At 36.3% G+C, this 14,955-nt stretch overlaps 1 protein-coding gene across 3 annotated transcripts in view; it reads right to left on the bottom strand.

The window, feature by feature from the left end:
* HFM1 (helicase for meiosis 1) overlaps nt 1-14,955 on the bottom strand; it is a 215,633-nt gene that overhangs the window by 83,808 nt on the left and 116,870 nt on the right. For all 3 annotated transcript variants that reach the window (XM_032155383.2, XM_058439583.1, XM_032155384.2), the window contains exons 14-18: nt 3,340-3,383; nt 3,135-3,236; nt 2,591-2,736; nt 1,629-1,723; nt 822-955 (exon numbers count right to left, since the gene is read on the bottom strand). In XM_032155383.2, the coding sequence (XP_032011274.1) occupies nt 822-955; nt 1,629-1,723; nt 2,591-2,736; nt 3,135-3,236; nt 3,340-3,383 (521 nt within the window). The remainder of the gene's footprint in view (nt 1-821; nt 956-1,628; nt 1,724-2,590; nt 2,737-3,134; nt 3,237-3,339; nt 3,384-14,955) is intronic.

Raw genomic sequence — 14,955 nt, 5'->3', positions numbered from 1 at the left:
AAAAAATATTATACAAAAAAGATATACCAATGATTACAGAACTATGGGAGGGAAAGGCGAGAGATGGGAATTGAACAACTGTGTGGGTGGGGATATACATGGAAGAATTTTAATTGTATATATTCCTTTACTTTATGATTTTTGAACTAAGTAAATGTATTACCTAGTTGAAATATAAATTTTTAAGTGATATGAATATTTAGATATTCTTTTAATATAGGCTTATATTAATTACTCTTTGAGATCTGAAAGTTTTGAACCTCTGTACATTAGAATGATACTTCAACGAGTCAGGCTTTAATTTGGTATTTCAACAACCCCAAGTTGAATGAATGAATGAAAAAACCCTCTGGAAGCCACATAACCAGATGTGGGTTAGCTTTAGAAGCAAGATGAAAATTGTGGCAGCAACAGTAGTACTATATACTTTCATTTCTTATAAACTGAAAAATAAACAGTCATAAACTCAGAAAAAGTGAGTAGCTGAACACTAAGTACAGAAAAAATTCAAAACTTTTTGTAACTTTAACTTATTTTCAATGATTTAGACAGTTCTGTTATTTTTATTGGAGCTGAATTTTTTTCTACTAGATCTATTTTTAATGGTGCTGATTTCAAATCTTGTTAAAACACTAGAAGTAAAACAGATAAAAACTTCTCACCTTGTCTACTCTTGTCTCTAAATGTATTTGGGACTGTTGTTACCTTTTGTTTTGTTACCTATTAGTTTCTGTAATCTATCTATCCTGTAACTTATTAGTATAAATACAGGCCTAGCTGGCTTGAAAAAATTACTACTTTTCCAAGTCAAAGTAACAAACCATAATGAGATGGATTTTTCAAGGCTCTGATATAAAGCAAAGTTGATCGTATCCATTCCAAAGCAATATTCACATCCGTAATGGTATGCAGTACTATCTCTGCATTTAAATGTTCAATAAGATGTCTGTGCAAACTAATGAAAAAAAAAAACTTTGCATTATGAATATGCAGTTCAATGCCATAACTCTTACTTTTTAACTTTAATAATATATAATATACCCATTGCTACTTTACTAATTCATGAAATATAACTTAATTTCCAAAAACATAAAAGAAAACCTTAAAAAGTCAGTTCAACTTCTAAAAAGGCTTCAGATATACCTCTCTACTCTATGGCTGTAGAAGACAGATTATTGCTTTAACAAAAGTTGAAGCATAAATCATATCCTACTTTCTCCAAAAGAGAATACATTAAATACCTTACTAATAGGTGCCAGATTTCCTCTATTATTAAATTAAAATAAGATGTGAAAATGATATTTCTCGTTTATTACAAATTAGTAATTATAAATTTACATAATTTCATTTATAAATTATAATAATTACTAAGGCTTTATTACAAATTAGGGTTTGTTATAAACAAGAATACATGCTTGCCAAGAAATACCACTGAATAAAACTACTACCTTTTAAAAAAAATTATTAAATTCCCTAAAATGACACAAACTTTCCAGTTAAATTGTTGAAAACTTTACAGAAAATTGCCTTAAAAACATCTCCAAACCAAATTTCCCTTTGATATTTTAAAAGGAAATAAAATAAGCTATATTAGCATTAGTATCTTTTTAGAACATTTTTTGTATTACCTGCTTTCTACAGTGTCTCTACAAGCTAACATCTGAATGTACTTGTCCCTTGTGCTTAATCGAGTCATGATAACTGCAGTAGCTGTACTGTCAAACTGGGGAAAAAACAAACAGAAATTTAGTGAAGAAGAACACATCTTGGTAGCAGTCCTCTGCAATAACTCAAGACTTCCATTTTATATCAAACAGTCTCCTTGTCTGAAATAATACTTCGAAAAGGCCTTAAAAATGCTCTCACTTCGTTAACCTAAAATTTAATTTAAAAGCCTTCCAAGAGTATAGCTGTAAATATCACTTTGGTTTCAATGTAACATAATTTTGGCAATGTTAAAATCAAAACAAACTTTGGTAACTGTATAAAAGTTGTAAGATTTGGTATAATTTACATATAATCTGATTTACTCTATGAAATTGTAGAATTGTATAACATAATATTTACAAATGTTTTGAAAATATATGCTTCCTGATGTTCCCATAATACCTATAAAAATGACTTATTCATGTATTTGTCAGAGTAGGGTATGTTTTGAAATGTATTTGGGCTGACTTTTGTCATAATGCCTGGGAACACTATTAGCATTTAGTGCTAGGACCTAGGGATGTTACATGTTCTGTAATGTGACAGCCCTAAACAAGGAAAACCTGTTCCATCCAAAATGCTAAGAGTATCCCCATTCAGAATAAAAAAAAAAAAAAAAAGTCAAAATCAAAAAGACCTTTAACAGCATACCCATTCATAAACTCATCCCTTCATCAGCCAATACAAGCTTAGACAGAATGAAGGAAGTATGTCCCAGTTGGTGAGGCTTGTTTTACTTTTATTCCTCCATTAAATGTAAATTTTCTCTGCTATATTACTTTTAAGCCTGATACAATTATGACATGCTAATCAAAAAATACACAAATTTTTTTTTGTTTTTATCATGTTTTTAAGTATAAAAAGCAAAGTTACTGTCACTTACTTGAGGTCGACCAGCTCTACCAATCATCTGTAGAATATCTGTTTCACTGTACTCTTCAAACAGTCCTCCAGCATAATGCATTGTAGATTTTATAACTACTAGGTGAGCAGGCAAATTTACTCCCATAGCTAAAGTACTGGTAGTAACTGCATCAGATTAAGACATAGTAATTTTGAGCCATTTAACTTTATTGCTTCAGGAAGACTTTTTAATAAAAGACATTCTTACAAATGTAATAAAAACTCATACATAAGAAATTTAGAAAAGAAAAAAGAGTATTACAATCTAAAATAGTAACACATCTTAAATCCAAAAACCTATTAAATTCTTGTTTTTCAAATTACACTATGTTCAATAATATATAAAGAACTAAACACTGCCAAAGAATTTACTGTAGCATCTACATGCATAGGTAACCACTTAATTTTATATTCTCAGAAGAAAAGCAGAAACAAGCAGAACACTTGGGCTTTTTCTTTTTTTCCTCTTAAAAATAATTTTCCAAAATATTTTATAGTATCCACAAGAAATATGTTTTACTTACAAAGAACTGGTAAATCTCCAACAGTAAAAGCTCCCTCAACTACTTTTCTATCTGACAGCTCCATACCAGCATGATGATAAGCAGCACCATCTTTTAAGATATCTGTAATAGAAATACATCAGCTGTTACTATTAATATTTCATCAATAATTGGCACCTTTCATCTATATGTGAAAATGCTATTCAAAAATTATCTCTAAACCTACCTCTCAGTTTTGAATCTCTTACGGAATATGCATACTTCTGTAACCTATTTAAAAATACCATAAAATTATTGAGTTACTCCCAGTAACATTAGAGAACTCTGAAACAGTTTATTATTTTAAAACTTAGAGATATCAAAAAATTTTCACAATATCATTATCTTAAAATTATTTTAAGAAGTAGAAAATATCCAACTTTCATACTCAAAAGTCTATAAACTTACAAGCTATAATATTAAAGCTCACTTTTAAACCAAGAATTTGGAAAACTCACTTTCCCCAAGAAAACAACATAACTGGTGATTAACAAGTCAGTATATAAGTCTACTCTCATAATTTGCCTAAAAAAAATTGTAAGAAGCAACCATTTCTAAAACTACTATATCAATAGTAAGTAAGCCAAAAAAAAAAAAAAACAAACAAAAAACACAGAAATAAACAATAGTTGTTTCCAGTGCTCTGAGACATGGCATTTAAAAAAACTAGGTTAGAAGGAAGCAAGATGGTCAACTAGAGATGCCTAATGCTCATCCTCCCCACAAAAAAGAGCAAAACAATGAATAAACAACTAACTACATTTTGAACAGAATGACTAAAGGAAAGTGCCTCTCTATAAATTTGAAAGAGGTGATTATTCCACTAGTTGTGCAGACATCAATAGAGGGACACAGGAAACATGAAAAAAAAAACAACAGGAAGCAAACCACCACCAAAAGAACACAATAATTCTCCAGTAACTGATTCCAAAAAACAGAAATATGTAAATTGTCTGAAAAGGAGTTCAAAGTAATGATCCTAAGGAAACTCACTGAGACACAAGAGAATACAGATAGACAGGTCAATGAAATCAGGAAAACAATTAATTATCTGCATAAGAAAGTCATTCAGAAAGAACCAAACAGAAATCTTGGAGCTAAAGAATTAAATGAATGAAATCAAAAATAGAGAGCTTCAACAGCAAACCAAAACAAGCAGAAGAAAGAATCTGTGAAATGAAGTTAGGTTTCTGATATAGCCTAGTCAGAGGGAAAAAAAAAGAAAGAAAAAAGAACAAAAAAGAGTGAACACAGCCTACAGGACTTATGGGACACCATTAAACAAACAAGTATTCATATTATGGAGGTTCCAGAAGGAGAAGAATGAGGAAAAGGCATAGAAAGTTTATTTAACAAAATAATTGCTGAAAACTTCCCACGTCTTGGGAGAGACATGGACATCCAGTTCCATGAATCCCAAAATCACCAAACATGTTCAAACCCAAAAAGGTCCGCACTGAGGCACATTATAATCAAAATGTCAAAAGTCAAAGACAAAGAGAGAATTTTAAAAATAGCAAGAGAAAAGTGTCCAGCGATTTATAGGGGATTCTCCATTAGACTATCACTGGATTTCTCAGCAGAAACCTTGCAGGCCGGGAGAGCATGAGATGATATATTCAAAGTCCTGAAAGAAGACAATATTGCCAGTAAACAATACTATACAAAGCAAAGCTGTTCATCAGAAATGAGGAGAAATAAAGTATCTGCCAGATAAATAAAAGCTGAGGAAATTCACCACTAGACCTGGCAGTTCTTCTACCAGATACAAAAGAATGATAATTAGTATCATGAAAAAAAATATGAAAGCATAAAACGCACTGGTAGAGGTAAATACATAGTCAAATTCAGAATGTGCCACCACTGTAATGGTGGTGTGTAAATCTTTCAAATCTCTATTATGAAGGTGAAAAATCAAAACGGTCAAAAATATAGCTACAATGAGTTGTTAAGGAATACTGAATATAAAAAGATGTAAACTGTGTCAACAAACATAAATTGTGGGGGGAGGGCAAAAATCTAGAGTATTTGTATGTGACTGAAGTTCAGTTTAAAATAGTCTATTATAACTATAAGATATTTTACATAAGCCTTGTGGTAACTGCAAAGTAAAAAGCTATAGGAGATACAAATGAGAAAGAGAAAGGAATCAAAGCTTAGCACTACAGAAAAACAACAAATCACAAACTTATACAACAAGAGGAAGAAAGGAACAACTGATCTACCAAGCAACCAGAAAACAATTAAAATGGCAGGAGTAAGTCCTTATCTATCAATAATAACCCTGAAGGCAAATGAATTAAATTCTCCAATCAAGACATATAGTATCTAAATTGATAGAAGAAAAAAAAAAACAAGATCCAACTACATGCTGCCTAGCAGAGATCCATCTTAGCTATAAGGACACAGGCTGAAAGTTAAGGGGTAGAAGAAAATATTCTATGTAAATAGTAACCAAAAGAGAGCAGGTGGCTATTCTTACATCAGTTAAAATAGACTTCAAGTCAAAAACTGTTACAAGAGGCAAAGAAGGTCATAATTTAATGATAAAGGGGTCAATTCATCAAGAGCACATAAGAATTGTAAATATATAAGCACCCAACACTGAAGCATCAAATATATATACAAAAAACATTATTAAAGGACATGAAGAGAGAGATAGACAGCAATACAATAATAGGAGGGGTTTTCAATATCCCACTTTCAATAATGATAGATTAACCAGACCGAAAGTTAACAAAGAAATACTGGACTTCAATTGTACTTTGAGTCAAATGGACCTAACAGACAAACATAGAACTTTGCATTCAATAGCAGCAGAATGTATATGCTTCTCTAGTGCATACGAAACATTCCACAGGACAGATCATACATTAAGCCACAAAACTAGATTTAACTATTTTTAATTAATCTAAATTTAAGACAATTTAAATCATATGTAGTATCATTTCTGACCACAACAATATGAAACTAGAAATCAATAACAGGAAAAATCTTGAAAAAAATCACAAGTATGTGGAAACTAAACAACATGCTCCTAAACAATCAATGGTTAAAGCAACCAAAAGGGAAATTAAAAAATATCTTCAGACAAGTAACAACGGAAAGACAACACACCAAAACCTATGAGATGCAGCAAAAGTGGTTCTAAGAGGAATTTTTTTTTTTTTTGAGACAGAGTTTCACTCTTGTTGCCTAGGCTGGAGTGCAATGGCACGATCTTGGCTCACTGCAACCTATGCCTCCCAGGTTCAAGCGATTCTCCTGTCTCAGCCTCCTGAGTAGCTGGGATTACAGGCATGTGCCACCACGCCCGGCTAATTTTGTATTTTTAGTAGAGACATGGTTTCCTCATGTTGGTCAGGCTGGTCTTGAAACCAAGAGGAAATTTTAAGCAATAAGTGCCTATATTAAAAAAGAAGATACTAAATAGACAGCCTAACATTATACCTACAGGAGCTAGCAAAAGAACAAACTAAATGCAAAGTTAGCAGAAGAAAGGAAATAATAAAGATCAGAACAGAAATAAATCAAATAGAGAACAACCACCAAAAAAACATAGAAAATGATCAATAAAACCAAGACTTGGTTCTTTGAAAAAATAAAATAAACAAATATCTAGCTAGACTAAGGAAAAAAAAAGAAGAAACAAATAAAATAAAAAATGAAACTGGAGAAATTACAACAGATGCCTCGGAAATTAAAGAGATCATAAGGGACTATTATGAACAATTATATATTAATACTAACAAATTGGATAACCTACAGGAAATGGACAAACTCCTAGAAAAATACAACCTGCTAAGTTTGAATCAGGAAGAAATAGAAAGCTTAAACAGACCAATAACACATAATGAGATTGAAGTAGTAATGAAAAATCTTCCAACAAGGAAAAGCCCAGAACCAGATAGCATCACAACTGAATTCTACCAAACATTCAAAGAAGAATTACCACCAATACTTCATAAACTATTCCAAAAAATACAGCTAGATGGAATACTTCCAAACATATTTTGTGAGGCTACTACCACTTTGATACCTAGGTCACATAAAGACACTACAAGAAAACTATAGGCTAGTATCTCTGATGAATATCGATGCAAAAATCCTCAATAAAATATAAACAAACTGAATTCAACAACATATCAAAATGGATTATACACCATGGCCAAGTGGATTTACTCCTGGCAAGCAAGGCTGGTTTAATACATGCCAATCAACCACTGTGATATATCACATTAATAGAATGAAAGATAAAAAACACAAGATCATCTCAATTGGTGCAGAAAAACCATTTGACAGCAAGTTCAACATCCTTTCTTGATAAAATCTCTTAACACGCAGGCATATAAGGAAAACTTCTCAACTAACGTAACAAAGGCCATTTATGAAAAGCCCACAGCCAACATCATAATCAGTGGGGAACAACTGAAAGCTTTTCCACTAAGGTACAGTACAAGGCAGGGATGCCCACTCTCACTGCTTCTATTCAACATAGTACTAGAAGTACTAGCAAGAGCAATCAGATAAGAAAAAAATAAATAAAAAGAATTAAAATTTGAAAGGAAGAAGTAAAACTACCTTTATTTGCAGACATTATCTTACATGTAAAAAAACTCAAAGATTCATTAAAAAATTGTTAGAACTAATAATTCAGTAAAGTTGCAGGATTCAAAATGAATATACAGAGATTAGTAGCATTTTTAAACACAAATAATAATTTAACTGGAAAAGAAATCTAGAAAACAATCCCAGTTATGATAGCATAAAAAAATGCATAGGAATAAGTTTAATTAAGGAGGTAAAAGATCTGTACACTGAAAGCTATCACACAATGGTGACAGAAATCCAAGACAAAAATAAATGGAAAGACATCCTGTGTTGATGGAATGAAAGAATTAATATTGTTAAAATGTCCATACTACCCAAAGAATCCCTATCAAAATTCCAATGGCATCCTTCACAGAAATAGAAGAAAAAAATCATAAAATTAACTTTGGGAGGCCGAGACGGGTGGATCACAAGGTCAGGAGATCGAGACTATCCTGGGTAACAAGGTGAAATCCCATCTCTACTAAAAATACAAAAAAATTAGCCAGGTGTGGTGGCAAGCGCCTGTAGTCCCAGCTACTCTGGAGGCTGAGGCAAGAGAATGGTGTGAACCTGGGAGGCGGACCTTGCAGTGAGCTGAGATCACACCACTGCACTCCAGCCTGGGTGACAGAGCAAGACTCCATCTCAAAAAAAAATCATAAAATTAGTATGGAATCACAATAAACCCTGATAGCAACAGCAAAACTGAGAAGGAAAAGAAAATTGGAGGTACACACTTTCTGGTTTAAAATTATACTGCAAAGCTGGACTAACTAAAACAATATAGTACTTGCATAAAAACAGAAACATAGACCAATGGAACAGAACAGAGAGTCCAGAAATAAGTCCAAACATACACAGTCAACTAATTTTCCATTAGGACACCAAAATAAATGGGGAAACAATAGTTTCTTCCATAAATGAGGCTGGAAAATCAATTTCCATATTCAAAAGAATAAAATTGCACCCTTACACCATACACAAAAATCAACTCAAAAATTGACAAAAGATCTAAAAGTAAGACCTGAAATCATAAAACTCCCAGAAGAGAACACAGGGAAAAGCACCTTGATATTGGCCTTGGCAATGCAGCACACCTGCTCCACCAAAGAAACAATCAGACTGTTTATTTGGGGGGATCCCTGATCCCGTTCCGCTGACTGGGTAAGACATCCCAACTGGGGTTTCCAGCCACCTCCTAAAGGTACATGCAGACTGGCAACAGGTCAGTACTCCCTGGGGATGGAGCTTCTAGAGGAAGTAGCTGGCTGTCATCTTTGCTGTTTCAGAGCCTTCACTGGTGATATTTCCAGGTATGGGAGAAACTGAGGCAACTAGGGTTTGGAGCAGATCCCCAGCAAACCGCAGCAGCCCTACAGTAGAGTGGCCTGTTAAAAGCAAAACAAACAGAAAACACCACCAACAACAACAAAAAAGACCCCACAAAAACCTCATTCAAAGGTCAGCAACATCAAAGATCAAAGGTAGACAAGCCCACAAAGATGAGAAAGAGTCAATGTAAAAACGCTGAAAACTGAAAAAGCCGTAATGTCTCTTCTCCAAATGACTGTAACATTTCTCCAGCAAGGGCAAAGAACTGGGCTGAGGCTGAGATGGCTGAAATGACAGAAGTAGGCTACAGAAGGTGGGTAATAACAAACTTCACTGAACTAAAGGAGCATGTTATAACCTAATGCAAAAAAAGGTAAGAACCATGGTAAAACAATACAGGAGCTGATAGCCAGAACAGCCAGTTTAGAGAGGAACATAACTGATCTGATGGAGCTGAGAAACACAACACAAGAACTTCACAATGCAATCACAAGTATCAATAACAGAATAGACCAAGTGGAGGAAAGAATCTCTGAGCTAGAAGATTATCTTTCTGAAATAAGACAGGCAGACAAGAATACAAAAGGAGGAGGAGGAGGAGGAGGAGGAGGGGGAGGAGGAGGGGGAGGAGAAGAAGAAGAAGAAGAAGAAGAAGAAAAAGGAATGAACAAAACCTCCCAGAAATATGGGATTAAGTAAAGAAACCAAACTTACAACTGATTGGTACCTGAAAGAAACAGGGAGAACAAAACCACATTGGAAAACATACTTCAAGAGAACTTCCAGGAGAACTTCCCCAACCTAGCAAGACAGCCTAGCATTCAAATTCAGGAAATGCAGAGAACCCCAGGAAGATACTCCACATGAACATCAACCTGAAAAGACATAATCATCAGATTCTCCAACGTTGAAATGAAAGAAAAATGTTAAGGGCAGCCAGAGAGAAAGTCAGGTCACCTACAAAGGGAAACTCATCAAACCAACAGTGGATCTCTCAGCAGAAAACCTACAAGCCAGAAGAGACTGGGAGCCAATATTCAACATTCTTAAAGAAAAGAATTTCTAACCCAGAATTTCATATCTGGCCAAACTAAGCTTCATAAGCAAAGGAGAAATAAGGTTCTTTTCAGAGACAGCAAATGCTGAGGGAAGTCACCAGGCCTGCCTTGCAAGAGTTCCTGAAGGAAGCACTAAATATGAAAAGGATAAACAAGTCTGCAAAATAACCAGCTAGCATCATGATGACAGGATCAAATTCACACATAACAATACTAATCTTAAACTGTAAATGAGCTAAATGCCCCAATTAAAAGGCACAGAATGGCAAGCTGGATGAAGAGCCAAGACCCGCTGGTATGCAGTCTTCAAGAGACCCATCTCACATGCAAAGACACACATAGGCTCAAAATAAAGGGATGAAGGAAAACTTACCAAGCAAATGGAAAACAGAAAAAAGCAAGGGTTGCAATTCCAGCTTCTGACAAAACAGACTTTAAACCAACAAAGATCAAAAAAGACAAAGAAGGGCATTACATAACGGTAAGGGGATCAATGCACAAGAAGAGCTAACTATCCTAAATATATATGCACCCAATACAGGAGCACCCAGATTCATAAAGCAAGTTCTTAGAGATCTACAAAGAGACTCAGACTCCCAGACAATAATAGTGGAGACTTTAACAACCCATTGACAATATTAGGCAGATCACTGAGACAGAAAATTAACAAAGATATTCAGGACCTGAACTCAGCTCTGGATCAAGTGGACCTGATAGATAGCTACAGAACTCTCCACTCAAACTCAACAGAATATACATTTTTCTGATAGCTACATGGCATGTACTCTAAAACTGATCACATAATTGGAAGTAAAACACTTCTCAGCAAATGCAAAAGAATGGAAATCATAACAGTCTCTCAGACCAGAGCACAATCAAATTAGAACTCAAGATTAAGAAATACACTCAAAACCACACAACTACATGAAAACTGAACAACCTGCTCCTGAATGACTCTTGGGTAAATAATGAAATTAAGGCAGAAATCAAGACTTTGAAACTAATGAGAACAAAGAGACAGTGTACCAGAATCTCTGGGACACAGTTAAAGCAGTGTTAAGAGAGAAACATATAGCACCAAATTCCCCCGTCAAAAAGCTAGAAATATCCCAAGTTAACAACCTAGCATCTCAACTAAAAGAACTAGAGAACCAAGAGCAAACAAACCCCAAAGCTAGCAAAAGACAAGAAATAATGAAGATCAGAGCTGAACCAAAGGAGATAGAGACATGAAAAAACCCTTCAAAAAAAAAATCACCAAATCCAGGAGCTAGTTTTTGGAAAAAATTAATACAATAGATAGACTGCTAGCTAGATTAATAAAGAAGAAAGGAGAGAAGGATCAAATAAATACAATCAGAAATGATACAGGGGATATCAGCACTGACCCCACAGAAATACAAACAACCATCAGAGAATACTATAAAGACCTCTATGCAGGTGGAGCCAAGATGGCCGAAAAGGAACAGCTCTGGTCTACAGCTCTCAGCCTGAGTGACACAGAAGACGGGTGATTTCTGCATTTCCGTTTGAGGTACCGGGTTCACCTCACTAGGGAGTGCCAAACAGTGGGTGCAGGTCAGTCGCTGCAGTGCACTGTGCGTGAGCCAAAGCAGGGCGAGGCATTGCCTCACATGGGAAGCGCAAGGGGTCAGGGAGTTCCCTTTCCTAGTCAAAGAAAGGGGTAACAGACGGCACCTGGAAAATCGGGTCAGTCCCACCCTAATACTGCGCTTTTCCAACAGCCCTGGAAAACGGCACACCAGGAGATTGTGTCCCGCACCTGGTTTGGAGGGTCCTATGCCCACGGAGTTTCCCTGATTGCTGGCACAGCAGTCTGAGATCAAATTGCAAGGCGGCAGCCAGGCTGGGGGAGGGGCGCCTGCCATTACCCAGGCTTGCTTAGGTAAACAAAGCAGCCGGGAAGCTCGAACTGGGTGGAGCCCACCACAGCTCAAGGAGGCCTGCCTGCCCCTGTAGGCTCCACCTCTGGAGGCAGGGCACAGACAAACAAAAAGTCAGCAGGAACCTCTGCAGACTTAAATGTCCCTGTCTGACTGACGCTTTGAAGAGAGTAGTGGTTCTCCCAGCACGCAGCTGGAGATCTGAGAACAGACAGACTGCCTCCTAAAGTGGGTCCCTGACCCCCGAGCAGCCTAACTGGGAGGCACCCCCCAGTAGGGACAGACTGACGCCTCACTCGGCCGGGTACTCCTCTGAGACAAAACTTCCAGAGAAACTATCAGACAGCTGAATTTGTGGTCTCACGAAAATCCGCTGTTCTGCAGCCACCACTGCTGACACCTAGCCAAACAGGGTCTGGAGTGGACCTCTAGCAAACTCCAACAGACCTGCAGCTGAGGGTCCTGTCTGGTAGAAGGAAAACTAACAAACAGAAAGGACATCCACACCAAAAATCCATCTGTACATCACCATCATCAAAGACCAAAAGTAGATAAAACCACAAAGATGGGGAAAAAACAGAGCAGAAAAACTGGAAACTCTAAAAAGCAGAGCACCTCTCCTCCTCCAAAGGAACGCAGTTCCTCACCAGCAACGGAACAAAGCTGGACGGAGCATGACTTTGACGAGTTGAGAGAAGAAGGCTTCAGACCATCAAACTACTCCGAGCTATGGGAGGAAATTCAAAACAATAGCAAAGAAGTTAAAAACTTTGAAAAAAAATTAGACAAATGTATAACTAGAATAACCAATGGAGAGAAGGGCTTAAAGGAGCTGATGGAGCTGAAAGCCAAGTATTGAGAACAATGCGAAGATTGCAGAAGCCTTGGTGGCCGATGCGATCAACTGGAAGAAAGGGTATCGCTGATGGAAGATGAACTGAATGAAATGAAGCGAGAAGAGAAGTTTAGAGAAAAAATAAAAAGAAACGAACAAAGCCTCCAAGAAATTTGGGACTATGTGAAAAGACCAAACCTATGTCTGATTGGTGTACCTGAAAATGACGAGGAGAATGGAACCAAGTTGGAAAACACTCTGCAAGATATTATCCAGGAGAACTTCCCCAATCTAGCAAGGCAGGCCAACATTCAGATTCAGGAAATACAGAGAACGCCACAAAGATACTCCTCGAGAAGGGCAACTCCCAGACACGTAATGGTCAGATTCACCAAAGTTGAAATGACGGAAAAAATGTTAAGGGCAGCCAGAGAGAAAGGTCGGGTTACCCACAAAGGGAAGCCCATCAGATTAACAGCTGATCTCTCGGCAGAAACTCTACAAGCCAGAAGAGAGTGGGGGCCGATATTCAACATTCTTAAAGAAAAGAATTTTCAACCCAGAATTTTATATCTAGCCAAACTAAGCTTCATAAGTGAAGGAGAAATAAAATACAGACAAGCAAACGCTGAGTGATTTTGTCACCACCAGGCCTGCCCTAAAAGAGCTCCTGAAGGAAGCACTAAACATGGAAAGGAACAACTGGTACCAGCCCCTGCAAAAACATGCCAAATTGTAAAGACCATCAAGGCTAGGAAGAAACTGCATCAACTAACGAGCAAAATAACCAACTAACATCATAATTACAGGATCAGATTCACACATAACAGTATTAACTTTAAATGTAAATGGACTAAATGCTCCAATTAAAAGATACAGACTGGCAAACTGGATAAGGAGTCAGGACCCATCAGTGTGCTGTATTCAGGAAACCCATCTCACGTGCAGAGACACACACAGACTCAAAATAAAGGGATGGAGGAAGATCTATCAAGCAAATGGAAAACAAAAAAAGGCAGGGGTTGCAATCCTAGTCTCTGATAAAATAGACTTTAAACCAACAAAGATCAAAAGAGACAAAGAAGGCCATTACATAATGGTAAAGGGATCAATTCAACAAGAAGAGCTAACTATCCTAAATATATATGCACCCAACACAGGAGCACCCAGATTCATAAAGCAAGTCCTGAGTGACCTACAAAGGGACTTAAACTCCCACACAATAATAATGGGAGATTCTAACACCCCACTGTCAACATTAAACAGATCAACAAGACAGAAAGTTAACAAGGATATCCAGGAATTGAACTCAGCTCTGCACAAAGTGGACCTAATAGACATCTACAGAACTCTCCACCCCAAATCAACAGAATATACATTTTTTGCAGCACCACACCACACCTATTCCAAAATTGACCACATAGTTGGAAGTAAAGCTCTCCTCAGCAAATGTAAAAGAACAGAAATTATAACAAACTGTCTCTCAGACCACAGTGCAATCAAACTAGAACTCAGGATTAAGAAACTCATTCAAAACCGCTCAACTACATGGAAACTGAACAACCTGCTCCTGAATGACTATTGGGTACATAATGAAATGAAGGCAGAAATAAAGATGTTCTTTGAAACCAATGAGAACAAAGACACAACATACCAGAATCTCTGGGACACATTCAAAGCAGTGTGTAGAGGGAAATTTATAGCACTAAATGCCCACAAGAGAAAGCAGGAAAGATCTAAAATTGACACCCTAACATCACAATTAAAAGAACTAGAAAAGCAAGAGAAAACACATTCAAAAGCTAGCAGAAGGCTAGAAATAACTAAAATCAGAGCAGAACTGAAGGAAATAGAGACACAAAAAACCCTTCAAAAAATTAATGAATCCAGGAGCTAGTTTTTTGAAAAGATCAACAAAATTGATAGACCGCTAGCAAGACTAATAAAGAAGAAAACAGAGAAGAATCAAATAGATGCAATAAAAAATGAAAAAGGGGATATCACCACCGATCCCAGAGAAATACAATCTACCGTCAGAGAATACTACAAACACCTCTACGCAAATAAACTAGAAAATCTAG

Source organism: Hylobates moloch, unplaced genomic scaffold (assembly GCF_009828535.3).
Source record: "Hylobates moloch isolate HMO894 unplaced genomic scaffold, HMol_V3 SCAFFOLD_5, whole genome shotgun sequence".
NCBI lineage: Eukaryota > Metazoa > Chordata > Mammalia > Primates > Hylobatidae > Hylobates > Hylobates moloch.
The sequence above is the reverse complement of the archived record's forward strand: the minus strand, read 5'-3'. Positions and strand labels throughout refer to the sequence as shown.